This window comes from Crocuta crocuta, unplaced genomic scaffold (genome assembly GCF_008692635.1).
Source record: "Crocuta crocuta isolate KB4526 unplaced genomic scaffold, BGI_CrCroc_1.0 scaffold186, whole genome shotgun sequence".
Lineage (NCBI taxonomy): Eukaryota > Metazoa > Chordata > Mammalia > Carnivora > Hyaenidae > Crocuta > Crocuta crocuta.
Window position 1 is genome coordinate 6,847,731 of NW_027551569.1, and position 15,602 is coordinate 6,863,332.

General features: G+C 38.1%; 1 protein-coding gene across 1 annotated transcript in view; it reads right to left on the reverse strand.

Annotated features, from left to right (window-relative positions):
- Positions 1–15,602, reverse strand: part of YLPM1 (YLP motif containing 1) — a 72,737-nt gene that overhangs the window by 52,259 nt on the left and 4,876 nt on the right. The window contains exons 3-5 of the mRNA XM_077750646.1: positions 10,047–10,283; positions 8,935–9,114; positions 7,132–8,126 (exon numbers count right to left, since the gene is read on the reverse strand). Of these exons, the coding sequence (XP_077606772.1) occupies positions 7,132–8,126; positions 8,935–9,114; positions 10,047–10,283 (1,412 nt within the window). The remainder of the gene's footprint in view (positions 1–7,131; positions 8,127–8,934; positions 9,115–10,046; positions 10,284–15,602) is intronic.

Sequence of the window (15,602 nt, forward strand, 5' to 3'; positions counted from 1 at the left end):
CCTATGACAGGCTCTGTGCTGACAGCTCAGAGCCTGGAGTCAGCTTCAGTTTCTGTGTCTCCCTCTCTCTTTGCCCCTGCCCCTCCCCTGCTCATACTCGGTCTCTGTCTCTGTCTCTCTCAAAATTAAACATTAAAAAAAAGAAAAAGATATCAGGGGCACCTGGATGCCTCAGCTGGTTAAGCTGTTAGCATCTGACTCTTGATTTTCACTGAAATCATGATCTCAGGGTCATGAGAAAGAGTGCTGCATTGCATTGGGCTCCTTGCTGGGGACTGGGCATGGAGACTGCTTACGATTCTCTTTTCTCTCTCTGCTCCCCCATCTACCTCTCATGTGCACCCATACGTGCACACACTTTCTCAAAAAAAAAAAAAAAAAAAAAGACAATTTANGGGGGAGGCAGAGAGAGGAAAAGACTGTACTGTTTGTGCAGAGCCTAGTCCTGGGCTCAAACCCACGAATCATGAGATCATGACCTGACCCAAAATCAAGAGTCAGATGCTCAACCAACAGGGCCACCCAGGTGCCCCTAGACTGTTGTTGTTTTTTTTTTTAAAGTTCTATTATACCTGTCAGAGTGGCTAAAATCAACAACACAAGAAACAATAGGTGCTGGCAAAGATGCAAAGAAAGGGGAACCCTCTTGCACTGTCTGTCAGTGGGAATGCAAACTGGTGCAGCCACCGTGGAAAACAATAAGGAGGGTCCTCAAAAAGTTAAAAATGGAACAAACTACTCTGTGATCCAGCAATTGCACTACTAGGTATTTACCCAAAGAATACAAAAATACTAACACTAATTCAAAGGGGTACATGCATCCCAATGTTTATAGCAGCATTATCAACAATTGCCAAATTATGGAGAGAGCCCAAATGTCCAAAGGTCCATCAACAGATGAATGGATAAGTTGTAGTATATGTGTATGTACATGTATATATGTATGTGTATACACACACGCGTGCACACGCGCGCGCGCGCACACACACACACACAGGAATATTACTCAGCCATAAAAAGAACGAAATCTTGCCATTTGTAATGATGTGGATGGAGCTACAGAGTATTATGCTAAGCAAAATAAATTAGCCAGAGAAAGACAAATACCATATGATTTCATTCATATGTGGAATGTAACAAACAAAACAAATGAGCAAAAGGAAACAAAAAAAGACAAACCACGAAAACAGACTCTTAAATACAGAGAACAAGCTAATGGTTATCAGAGGGAAGGCAGGTGGGAATGGGTGAAATAGGTGATGGGGATTAAGGCGTCCACTTAGTGTGATAAGCACTGGGTGGTGTATGGCAGGGTTGAACCACTATATTGTACACCTGAAACTAATATACTGTATGTTAACTAACCAGAATTTAAATAAAAACTTTTAAAGAACAAAAAAACAAGTTCATTGTAAGGACTGAAATTTCATGATCTTTTTCTCATACATTTTCCTAAGAACAAAGAAAATTTACTCCTTAAAAACAGAATGAAACTTACATTATCTTGCAATTACTATATGGGTCCACTAGAACCTTTCATAAATCTAAGACACATTACAGGATCCTAAGTGACTTTTTCTCTGAATCCTAAAGCATTCTGAAATTTCCTTACCCTCGAATTCATTACTTGTCATTGCTTATCAACTATCCCCATCTACGCTAAAGATTAAAATACAAAGACAATGAAGGAATGATGGACTCGCCTAAAGATGAAGCAAAAGTGAAATAAGCTGTCACCTCACCCCACTTTGTACTGTCCAAAATATTACAGTCTACTTTTAGGCTTCACTGAGTACAACTGAGAATTTAAAATTTTTCATTTCCTGACTATGGCAAAGAAAAGTGAGAGAGAAAGCTGTGTCAAAATCAAAAAATAAACAGAGACAGAGGTACTCTAGGCTCTAATAAAAATGTGAAATTGATCATGTAAGTAAAATCTCCAACTGTAAGTCTTCAGATGACAGTGTCCTAGATGAATATTCTCAAATTCAAGATTTGATGAGTGAACAATATATTTCTAAGGACAGAAAGGAAATGTAACACTGTCATCCACTTAATTATTACACTGGAAGGATGTCATCACGTAATGTTTTGTGCCAAGAACCTGGACCATTCTGCTTTGCCAGAAGAATATATGACAGAATTATTTCATCTTTTATGTTTATGTTTGTGTGCCAAAATTTACTTGATGCAGGGTTTTGCTCTTTTAAAATTTTTATTAAGATTTTGAATAAGCAGTTTTTCACTATCTCTTCGTTGTTACTTCTGTAAATTATTTGTAAGATTATTTTAAAATTTCCAAAGTAAAAAGGGCCTGCTGGATCTACGGAACACATTTTTTTGGCATGCTGAAGATATGAAATACTGAAGTTATGAAAGAAAAAGGGCTGCAGAGTGAGAAACACTCAAGACAATCTAGGCACAGGATGAGATCTAGTGTACATAAGGAACTCCTACAAATCAATAAGAAAAAATCACAACCCGATAGAAAAACTGGGGAAAGATGTCAATCAGCAGTTCATAAAAGAGGAAATCCAACTTAACAATAATCAAATGGAAAGAGAACTTAACCTCATTTGTTATCAGGGAAATACAAATTAAAGCCATACTACAATGCCACTAGACATCCATCAAGATTGCTATAATTTAAAAATTTAATAATACCAAGTGTTGATGAGGATGAAAAAAAACACAAAAAATCGGAACACAAAAAATTGCCAGTGAGACTGTAAATGGACTCCATCACTCTGGAAAACTGTTTGACAACATCTATCAAAGTAGGAACACACATACCCCATGATCAAGTAATTCCAATCCTTGGTATATTTCTCAACAAAATTAAATACACACACACACACACACACACACACACACACACACACACACCCCTAAAGGGACACATACAACACCAAAAGACACAAAGCAGCATTCCTCATAATAACCAAAAAGCTTAAATGACCATCACTATTAGAACAGATAGACTGTGGTAAATTCATAAAATAAAATACTGTAGAGCAATGGGAATGAACAAACCACAGCTAAACAAACATGGATAAACCTCACAGCAACATAATGTTGAGTGAAAGAGGCTAGACTCCACAGAGTATATACAGTATGATTCCATTTACATAAACTTCAAAAACAGGGAAAACTAATCTCTGGCAGACAAAGTCAGTATAGTGGTTATCTTTGGGCAAGGGAAAATGGGAAGGGGAATGAGGAGGACTTTTCAGACACCAGGAATTTTTATTTCTTGATCTCAGTACTGATAACATGAGTGTGTTTCCTTTGTCAAAATTCACTAACTGCACACCCAGTACTGTGCACATCTCTGTATGTTACTCTTCAATAAATAAGTTTTGTGATCGAAAAATAAAAGGTTCTAGGAAACCAACATCCACTGACCTAACAGATTCTTGGAGCAGGGGCAGTCTTCTAGAAGACTTGATGAGTCCAATGATACACACACATACACACAATTTCAAAATAGCTGCCCCGGATGCTCAATGATATAGTATGCTCTTTACATGTGATGCAGTTCTATCACTTGCCCTTTAGAAACCTTCACAGTTTTTTAAAAAGCAGCCTAGATCTGGATTTTGCAAAAACTTTATCTTAATAGTGTGTTATTTAAAATTTTTCTTAAGTTTATTTATTTATGAGAGAGATAGAGACAACATGAACAGGGGAAGTGCAGCAGAGAGAGAGAGAGAGGGAGAGAGAGAGAGAATCCCAAGCAGGGTCTGCACTGCCAGCAAAGAGCTGATGCAGGACTCGAATCCATGAAACCGTGACATCATGACCCGAGCAGAAACAGAGAGCTAGACACTTAACTGACTGAGCCACCAGGCACCCCTTAATAGTGTGTTATTTTAATAGTGTGTTATTGGTAAATAAGTTGTCTGTGTTCTCCATTCTTGTTTCTCTACCCAGCTTTGTTTAAAAAAACAAAACAAAACAAAACAGAGTGGCTTACCATATCAGTTATGTGGTTATGGCAAACTCGGGATTCAACTACTAACAAAAATTCACAAGTTTCCTTAATAGTGTGGATTATTCCTACCTCAGTCTCTTTTACTCACTTATCAGCTTCCACTGATTTTTTTTTTTAACTTAGTTACACAGGAGAAAAAAGAACTATGCCTGGGAAATAGTCACAAACTATACTTGATATGAGCTGGGTGAATGAAAGTAGAAGGGTAATAGAAATGGAAATGACATAAGCTAGACTGGGAAAGGTGTTAAAAACAGGGTAGATAATGTGAACAGAATCCAATTCAAAAACAAAACGAAACAAAAGCCATCCTTATCAAAGTTGCAGGCGAAAAAACTGGAGAGGAATATCTTCCATCTAAAAGCAATATAATCAACACTTATTAAGATTTCAGCAGGCTAGATGTTGGCCCAAACCCAACTAGATGATAGTAAAAATAAAGTCTTAGAAAAAGAGAAAAACAAAAAACAAAAACTGCACAAGTTCAGGATGAGAGAGACTTCATTTAATAATGGCTAATGTGAAAAAGACCAGGGAAGCCAAATTGATGTTAAGCTCAACATAAATCAACACTGTGAGAGTGAGGACCAAGAAAAGCAATTTATTTAGTTATACATTTACATTCTTTATAGCAAAATTGGTCATAGGTTCTCTGGCTCCCTGCATCTGAAGTGTTTGTTCTCAAGGAGACTGACCAAAGGCCCTTCACAAGACAGTGAACAACGTAGCTGGAGGAGGCTAGAGCCAATGTTAGTGTGAAAAGAAAAGAAGAATCTGATATGTGATGGCAGGGAAGAGCAGGTAAGGCAGGATGGGGGAGACAAGAGCAGGGTGTTTAAATAACTCTAGGGACACACTGTAGAAGGGGACAGGATAATTCATTATGTGTGGCACCACAAAGGCAGATCTAGAATCAACAGGCAGAAGTGATAGCGACACATTCAGGTTCAATATAAACAAACCTTCCAAAAAACTGTCAACACCTTATATGGTGGTACTCCTTATCACAGTGCCAATGTTTAAGCAGAGGCCATCAACCACTTGTCATAGGAAGTAAAATGAACTTAAATGTGGATCAGAAGGCCTTGGATTCTAATTCTAGCTCAACCATTTTCTAGGTATGTCATCTGGGGGAATTCATTTACAACCTCTCCAAATCTCAGCTTCCCTTCTATGTTTACTTCATATATCATGGAGAAGAATAAATTAAGTAATAACAAGTAATAATAATAGGTGCAAGACCCAGGATGACAAACTAAGATGCAGTACAAATATGAGTTGCTACAGAGGAGATACCACACTAGAGAGTTGCTAAGATCCTCCTGGCACTGAAATTATTCAGGTACCTTAAGGCAAGAAAAAACTTAACACAGGTGCTAAATTTACAACAAGATTTGGTAGGCAAAAGATGGAAAATATTAATGATAGAAAAAAAGGGAGCAGGAAATCTGCTTCACAAGGTGTTAAGAATGCACTTTTCTGATAGCAAATAAGTCACCAGATCTAAAAAGCAATGCTTAATCCTAGAGATAAGTAAGAATCCAAATAAAAAGTTTACACTTTCCAAATAAATCAAGACCACAAAATGCACTTGCAATCACTGACAGTATGAATATCACTGAATCATGACATTAAACACAGTGCTTAACTAATAGTGCTTTCGCTTTGGGGACCCTCTGGACCCTGTTCCCACTGGCTGTGAACACAGGCTCTACTTTCCCAGTTACATGATGTTGAGCAAATTACTCAAACTGCTCAGCCCCAGTCTATAAGGGGTAAATGTAGGGTATGAACCTGCCTACTTCACAGGTAGCTGAGAAGATTCCATGAGATAACATATGTAAAGCCTCTGGTACTCAGAGGAATTCGTATTAATTATGTATTGTACCAAAGAGGCAGATCTAAAATCAACAAGTAGAAGTTACAGCAACACATTTAGGTTTAATGAAAGAAATAAACTTTCTAGAAAAATGTCAATACCTTACGCGGTAGAGTTGCCTTGCACCTAATTAGTTTTGACTTTGGATGGAGTTTTGGGCCATGTTATTTTCAGAGTTATACATTTGGGGAATGAATGATATATTTTGTTTCCAAAGGTTGAAATTAAAAATGGTAATAGAGATACATAGACACTGAGGTGGAAAATTAATCAATGTACTAAGTGCAAAGAGCAAGTTTACAAGAAAATATACTCAGTACGATCCCATTTTTCTGACATATATTTCTTAAAATTATTATTTCTAAATGATGAAATTAGGTGACTTTTACTTTTTAAAAATATTTTTCTGTACTATCTAAATTTAGTATAAGGAATGTGTATTTCTATTACAATTTCCGGTTGGAAAAAAATATGATTGAAATGTTTTTCTATCGGAAAATTAACATTTATGTCAACTTGGGGAGAAAAATATACTTCTACAAACTTGGGAAAATGAATTTAACACTTTTCAGAAAGCAAAGAAAAAACTTAGAAACTACTGGTAAATTTTTCCTTGTGCTTTTCTAAATAAAAATGTGGTTCAGACAATAGCAAAACATCTCCCAAATTGAGTGAAATATACAGGAAATAAGCTCCATGGGGGCGGGGATTTGTCTGCTCTGTTCTATTTACTGCTATAAGCACAGAGCAGGAATAAATATTTGCTGAGCAAGTGGATAAAAGTCCTATTTACCCTTATACTGAATTTTGTTGCTTTATTTCACTAGAGTATTGGGTTGTTCATCTTTATCTCCAACAGCTAGCATAGTATCTAACAAAGAAAAGTTACCAATTCAGATATCTGTCAACTAAAAAAATAAATTTAATAAATATTACTTTTAAAGCTAAAACGTCAATAAAAAATTGATAAGCATTATTCTAAAACATGACGTTCATCTTGAACTATAATCTTTACATATAGAATAAAGGCAGTGACAAAGAAGTGGGGCACATTACTATTTCTAGATTTTATTATGTCACATTTAGTAAGTAAACGATACTAACGTTATTAATTATAAGCCAATAATACATATAAAAGTACAAAGAGAATATAGAAATCACATAAATAAAGTCTTTTATACCATCAAGGCCCACTCAGCCTAAATCAACAAAAAAGCCAAACCAAACCAACCAATCATCCAAACAAAGGCAGACCTACCTTGGGCCTCTTGGGCCTTCCAAGTAACTGCTTCTAGGAGGATCTGGAAGCAGTCCACCTGACCTCACTGGCATGTCCTTGACTGCTGTGATTGGCTGAGATGGAGCAGCTGAAGACTCCACAAGTCCTTGCTCAGATGAGAACGAACTATATGGCAGAGTAGACTTGCTCAGAGGGACTTTAGAATTCACTTGTTCTGATGGGCTAATAGCTGATTGTAGTGGAGGATGGTAAGCTGAGGGTGGGGCTGAACCAAAAGACACAGGAGTGGGAAGCAGTGCTGGTCTAGGTTTCTCTGGAACCTGTGAACTCTGAGAACTGGAGGCGGGTGGAACTGGGGCTGTTGCTAACTGAGGAGGTATCCCTTGTGGAACCCCAGGGGGAGGTAATCCTGGAGGAGGTGTGGCTAAAGACAACGGTGGGAGGGGCAGGACAGGTGGAGGTGCTGTTGAGGACAGAGATGGTGGGGGAAGAACTGGTGGTGGCCCTGCAGAAGAGAGGGAAGGTGGGGGAAGAACTGGTGGGGGTCCTGCAGAAGAGAGAGATGGAGGCATCACAGGTGGGGGCACAGAGGTTGGCAAAGAAGGTGGCATCACAGGTGGGGGCATGCCAGGTGGTGGCACTGAAGCAGGCAGGGCAGGGGGCATCACTGGTGGTGGCAATGATGGAGGCAATACTGGAGGGGGCATTGTTGGTAGAGGTGGAGGCATCTGAGAATATGGAACAAAAGGAGGTGGCATTGACATGTTCCCCATATACTGGTTCTTCATGTTCTGAAATGAATTGACTTTCTCCTGGAGATAGGTCTGAGTCGCTTTCATATGTCCCTGCCATGTTTTCCACTGCTTCTCATACTCCTGAAGCTGATCTTTATGAGGATAAGAATGGAGCTGCTCCTCCCACAGCTGAAACTCCCGCTCCCACTCTTGGTAGAGATGTTGAAACTGTTGCTGCTGCATCTCATAATGCCGCAGCTGCACGTCTACAGACATGGTCTACGAATAAAGGGGTAACAATTATTTCAAGACATTCATAGAGGAGAATTAACCATAAGTTAAAATATTAATAAATCCAGGGCATTTGAAGTCTTAGGAAATTAAAACCCTGAAGACTTTGGGACACTAAGGGTAAGCTTGTTACAGCTCTTCAATGATGATCATTCTTTCTCCTGTGACTCATTTCTATAAGTTATCACAGAGCTGGAGGAACCAACTAAACACCAAAGCAAATACCTATCTTAGCAACAATTGCTTTTCAAGTTTTTAATATTTTAATATTAAGTTTATTTCAAGTTTAAAATATTTTAATATTTTAATATTACCATGGCTCATTTTAAGAACTTGAGAAACGATCTATCATTATAGACATACAGACACAAGTTTGAATCTTCAAGATATGAGTAAAACAAGTATATTTTATGGTGTGTTTCCTTAGGTTTTTGTGGTGGTTGCTTTGATCTTTTTGATGGATTTTGGCTTGTCTGTCACTGTAGTGATTTGTAGGCAACCTGATCCTATATGGTAAGAATCAGGGGCTCTTAAAATCCTTAGCAACAGTGCTCTAACATCTTCCTGGGTTGACATGACCAGAAGACTCCACTATCCCTGCCCCATCCCAAGAGCATTTTCATAAAACCATACTTCCCACCCTGGTGATGGGAGAGAACTACTTGGACCCTCCTCGGAAACATCTAATTGTCAACTTAATATCCTTCCTTCTTCACACTTAAATCTCTCTCAGGAATAACAACTCCTTTAAATGACTTGGGGCAACTTCCCGTGCGTCAGTGGAGGAAGCACTTGCCTGCATATGTGGGGGCTGCTGTATAACCTGCTGGTACTGCTGCAGGATCTGCTGTAACTGAGTGTGCTTCTGCATTATCCCCTGGTACTGGAAGCCGACTCGATGCTGTTGGTGCTGCTGCCAGTGCGCTGCTGCAGCCTGCAACTGCTTCAACCGAGCATCTTCTTCCGGGTCTTCAGACTATAGTTAAAAGAGAAAATATATTCTTATGTAAGTAATAAATCAGAAACCAAACTAACAAGAAACCTGAATATTTTATAAAGTATTATGTTATACAGTCCAGAATCCCTACAACTCTGGCTGACTGAGAAAAGCTGTTTTATATTTCGATAAAAGACCTGGCTCTATTTAGACTATGGATTATCTCTTTAGACTATGGACAAATACAAAGGAGTTTATAAATTCCACAGTCTTCAGTGGAATAACAATCCATCCCACTGTCCCTAAGTAGAGCAATCATTTCCCCAAAAAAGTCAAAATTGACAGCTATGTTCTTTGCACTCTGAGAAATCTTTTTCACGTTCACCACTTTTCACCAATAGATGACAATGTAATCATTATGGCTCAATAAAGTTTCCACATAGGCTCTGGGAGAAAAAAATACCTTTGGATCAAAGTGAGAACTCTCCATGTGTCAGTTAATAGGTTAAGTGATAAGGATTATTACATTTCATGCTTCAACAGCTCTATAAGATAGCTACTACCCATTTTGCAGATGAGCAAATGATAGCACAGAACAATTAACTAACTTGTGCAGAGTCACCCCCAGCAAGTGGCAGTCCCTGAACTACAGCTCAGACAGTGTGACGACAAAAGCTGAAGCTCTTAAATACTGCCCTGTGCTGCCAATATGAAAACACCCTGGTATCACTTTAGTGCTCAGAGACTCTCAATTCAGAAGAGTCTCATTCTTTTCTCACTTAAACCATGAAAAAAATGTCTTTTCTAAACTTGATCAGGCATTCATCTGATTGTTCCATAACAGAATTTTACATGTACTTGAAAAAAACACATAAAAACATATATCCATTTTGACAAAGGTATCTATAAATGGATCAGAAAAAAAAAGCCGAATCATTTATTAAACACTGAGTAATTAATTCTGTGATTACCTGGGGTTCCTCAGGTGGGAGAGGAGGTGGTACCTCCTCATTAGGAGGCGGTAACGGGGGCTCCTCAGATGAAGGAGGTTCTGGTGCTTGACTGGTGGCAGGTACTGTAACTTCTTCTTTTACCGGCTCAGGTGCATCCTTTGCTACGACAGGACCTTTCTTGTGTCCTGGCAAATGTACTTTTGTCCTCTGCTGCAAACTAAGCAGGTGCTGTCGATACCAATACTGCTGCTGTTCCTACAACAGAAGCCATTTATAAGAACTGTAATTAACAATCCTATATATCTGCAACTCGGTGTTGACAGAGACCTGTATTTGTATCTGTGTTCACATAGCTATATGTAAGAAAAGGCAAAGCTGGACTGAGAAAGGCAAAAAAGTAAACAAGGTCTTTCCATTCCTCCTCTATTTATACGTTTAAGTTAAGCATATATATTAATTTAACAATATATAATACTTCTCTACTCTCTCAACACATATGCTTTTGGAAGCGAGAGCAGTCTTTTGATAAATGCTTTCATTTATCTTGTTTTTAACCTGCCAGGATTTAACCTGCTTGTTTTTGTTTTTTTTTTAACCTGCTTGTTTTTAACCTGCTATTACTTGGTGTGGATTTATCCAAGGAGTCTTGTAATTAATGAATATAACCAAGTAGTTCGGCCTCTTCTCTGCCTTCTCTCTCCTCCAGTGCTCTTCTGTCTTTTAAACACCTGTTATATCCCAGTTATATACACATAAATGAAAATATACTGTGTTTTTGAATACTATTTATTTTAAAGTCTCAGCTTTGTCTTCCAAATTATACTTTAATTGTAATTTAATTTTCTGGAAGCTTGTTTTATGCTTCCATTTTTAAAAAGTTACAACAAAAGCAAGTTTAATGCAGAAATAATTAGAAAATACAACTGATCCTCATTATTCATGGCTTCCATATTTGCAAATTTGCCCACTACTAAAATTTATTTCTAACTCCAAAATCAATAGTCAGGACACTTTGGCTGCCATTTGTGGACATGCGTGGTAGAGTAGTGAAAACTCTGAGTTGCCTGCCCTGCACATTTCCTGCTGTGACAGAACAAGGCCATGCTCTGCCTTTTTGTTTGGCTCTCATTCTGTAAATAAGTGTCCTTTTCATGGTCTATTCAGGACCACATTTTTCAGATTTCTGTGCTTTTTGTTGGTGATTTTGCTGTTTAAAATAGCGCCACACATAGTGTAGTATGCTGTCTAGTGTTCCTAAGTGCAAGAAAGCTGTGACTGATGTGTTTCACACAGGAAATCTATTGTAGATACTAACTTCATTCACGCTTGTGTTACAGTGCTGTTGGCTCTGAGTTCAATGTTAATCAACAATATATAGTAAATAAGGTGTCATTAAACAGGAACACATATAAAACAAGGTTATGTATTAACTGGTTGGTGAAAATGAGACCAAAAGCTCATAAGAACCTAATCCTGTATTTCTCCTGGGAGCAGTGGTTTAGTATTCACTAACTCAATGTTCCTGGCAACTTTATGGAACACAAATAAGGAGAATCAACTGTACAAATAAACAATAACTGATAAATTAAAACCAATAAAAAAAATCTCACCACGCAGACATAACTACAGGATCTTCATTTTCCCAGTATTCATTATATAACTCCCTATGGTTACAAGGTTGCATAAGGAAAAAAGTTGTCATAACACTAAAATATTCACTAAGGTACTACCCTTTATACTTCCAGAATTAACAACAGCATGTATTTCTACTACAATTATAAAGATGCAGGATTTTATGAAAGTGATGTTGGAAAACTTTGGAATTTATTACTGAGAGCTGAGATCTAGCATAAGTCCTGCCAACTACAACCAAAACATTTTTTAGAATAACAACTGCAAAAGAGAAGGATATGAATATTAAAGGTTGAGACAGCTCCTGAGAAAATTGATGAATCCCTATGTTTCTTTCAATATATCCAAAACCAAAATAAAAGATGATACATAATACTGCAATATGATTTTGTCACAAAAATTATAGTATAGAAACCAAAGCAACACTAGACTTTGTTCAATCTAAGACTCAGCTATTCCTAGGGTGCCTGGGTGGCTCAGTCCTTTGGGTGTCTGACTCGATTTCAGTTCGTGAGATTGAGCCCCGCAATGGGCTCCGCACTGGGACTGGAGCCTGCTTGGGACTTTCTCTCCCTCTTTCTCTACCCCTCTCCTGGTCACACACTCTCTCTCCCTCTCCCTCAAGATAAACATTAAAAAAAAAAAGACTCAGATATTTCTTAGATTTTGAGCTTTGATTTTTAAGATTGTGTTCCAAGTCAGTTTTTTTACGTTTTACAACAAACTTTTGGTTCCTGTGTTAAATGCATTCATTTTCCTTAAATTCACGGGAATTCATCATCTTTGGATAACCAGATTTCCTGTACTGTTAATATTTTATTGTACATCCTCTCCAATTTCCCACACGCAAACAAGATGCATAAAATATGTACAATATATACTCTTTTCTCACTAAACATAATGTTCTATTATCTGTTTTTTCACTCATAAAATATAATTTTCTTGGGAGAGAGCTGTCTCATGTTTTTCTTATCCTATCTGGTGCTTAACCATACTTCTGGAGCACAGGAGAACGTCAATAAATGGTTACTGATCAACTGAAGACTTCCCTTCTATGCCACTCGTTTCTACGACCTGAAACTTGCTTCAAACCATCTCACTAACTACATCTTCAAGACTGGGTCATGATTGGGCTTCTCTGTTTTTAATTACCATGCACATAATCATCAGCTCCAGGGATATAATTACTTTTCCCATTAAACATAAAAAAAAAACAAAAAAAACAGCACATTGACCACGACAGGTGACAATAATGTACCATTAAAACATTTTCAACTTTCTTCCAATAGTTTATGAAAACAGTAACAGGCTTATCTTTCAGCTTAAAAAAATTAATAAACTGTCTCTTTCAAGTAGAAGTTAAAAGTTTTCTTTAGTTTTCAGTTGCTTTGAAAGCATCTCTAAAAGATACAAAGATGCAAACCACCTTTCATAAACTAGAAGCCAATGGCTACAGACTGTACAAGATCTTGATTCTTAATTTATACCCATCTTATTGTCAATGCTCCTAGACCTAGTCTAGGGTTAAGAATCTTATTGCAGGGGCACCTTGGTGGTTCAGTTGCTTAAGCATCTGACTCTTCATTTTGGCTCTCGTTATGATCTCACAGTTTGTAAGATCGAGCCCATGCTGGGCTCTATGCTGTCAGTGTGGAGCCTGCTTGGGATATTCTCTCTCTCTCTCTCTGTCCCTACCCTGCTCATGCTCTCTCTCAAAATAAATAAGTAAACTTAAAAAAAAAAGAAAAGAAAAGAAAAGAAAACTTGTTGGAGCTTGAGTACTTGTTGATGTACTGACAGTATGCATTGTAGGTCAATTTCTATTTCATATGAACCCAATAAGCAGAAACCAGATCTAATTCAATCTTAGATTGATTAGGCTTTGGCACACTTTTAAAGCTCTACATATGAGCATCATTCAGACATGTCCTTAGTGACCCCAAGAGAAGGGTGGTTTAGCTCTATTATAGAAAGGAATGAAACCTGCCTGGACTGCCTACTGAAGCCAAAGCCAAACTAGTAGCCAGTTCTTCTGATTGTTCCATTGTATCAGGCAACTCCATCTCACATGGGATATTAGTTCATAGGTAGAGGGAAATCATTGCAAATGTCACATTCAAGAAGAGATTGAACGAAGACAGTTAAAAAGTAAGGATGTAGAACTATTTGTCACAAATATCATTATCAAAAAAAGATGCTAATTTATTCAGCACTTACTGACCACCTGCTGGTACAGTAACAAACTAGGTACTAAATGATTTTCCAAGCAGGGAAATATAAAGCAAGAGGGTGTGTGAGGTAGGGAGGGGAAGGAGAGACACAGAGAGCGAGAAGGAGAGAGGAAGAGAGGAAGAGAGAAAGAGAGAGAGAGAGAGAGAGAGAGAGAGAGAGAGGTCTTAGAGATTAATTTTAGAAGGCTGTCTTTCCTATACAGGTTATTATAAATGCCTGTAACACTAATGTCCTATGTCTTACATCCTAAAGCAAGGGGTGGGGGAGAAATGTGGTAAAATAATTGGTTTTCCATCTTTTAGATTTATTTAAAATGTTTATTTTCAGTCTTCTTGAGGTGCACATTCTACTCTAGGAATCTTAGTCCCATCTAAAAAAATTAAAAATTAAAAAATAGCGCTCCTTTACTTCACCTCTTCCTCCAGCTCCTGCCCTCATTCTCTCTCTCTCTCCTTCAGTCAAACTTCTTGAAAGAGTTGTCTATACTCATCATCCCCATTTCCTCACCTTCCATCACTCCTCATATCAATGCAATATGGCTTCAGTCACTATGAAACTGCTCCTGCCAAGGTCAACAATAATCTACATGTCAGTAAATGCAAAAGATAACTCATGGTCTTTATCTTGCTTGACCTCTCAGTGGTAGTGACACAGCTGACCACTCTCTTCCTAGAAACAGTCTTCTCTGCACTTCTGTGGGACTGCACTGTCCTGACTTTCCATCTACCCACTTAGTCTTTCTTCTGTTGGTTCCCCTAGTTACTGAGATTCTGGAGGGCTAGGCTCAGTATCCTTTAAACTCTATTTTTACTCTACACACACACTCCTCAGGAGACCTCATTACTTTTGTGCCCCAAATACCATTTTTAGGCTGATGACTCACAAGTCTATCATGTCTCCAAGGTCTCGATCTAGACTCCAAACCTGTACCTAACTTCCAATTGGACATCTCCATTTGGAATCATGTGCCTCAAGGACCTCAAACTTAGTAGGTCTAAAACTAAACTCATGCTCCTCCCCCAGACCTATTCTTCCCCCTCTTCTAGGTTTTCCTGTTTTATTAGTAAATGGGACCACCATCTACCTAGCAGTCTATTCCAGAAACTCAGGAATCATCCTTGCCACCTCCCTCTCCACTACTACTCTATCTCCAATTAGATTCTAGTGCACAAATATTTCTCCAGTCTTTCCACTTCTCTCCATCTCCACTATCACCCTCCAAGTCCAAGCCACTATTATCTCTCGCCTGGATTATTCTAAGTGTTCTCTCTAAATCACCCTTGATCTTGTCAATTCCACTCTCCACACTGTAAGCACAATGAGTTTTCAAAAATGCCAATCTGTCACGTTCGACAGCATAAAATCCTTCAGTGTCATCTTACTGCCCAAAAGTCCTCACAGGCCTACCTGATTTGGTTTGTGTCTACAATTCTCACCCTGAGCTTTCGGTAAGCCTCACTCTCAATGCTATCTGGTTGATTCCTACTCATTCTTCAGGTTTCACTTAAATATCACTTACAAAAGGAAGCTTCTTCAATTAGGTTACTGCTTTCAGCTATATCCAATCATTAAAAAAAAAATTTTTTTTTTTGTTCTTCACCTACTATGTGCTAGACCCTGAGCAGGACACTGTAAATACAATGGTAAGCTTAAAACAAAAAAAGCAAAAAAAAAAAAAAAAAAATCTCACCTTTTCCCCTTCCTCCAGGA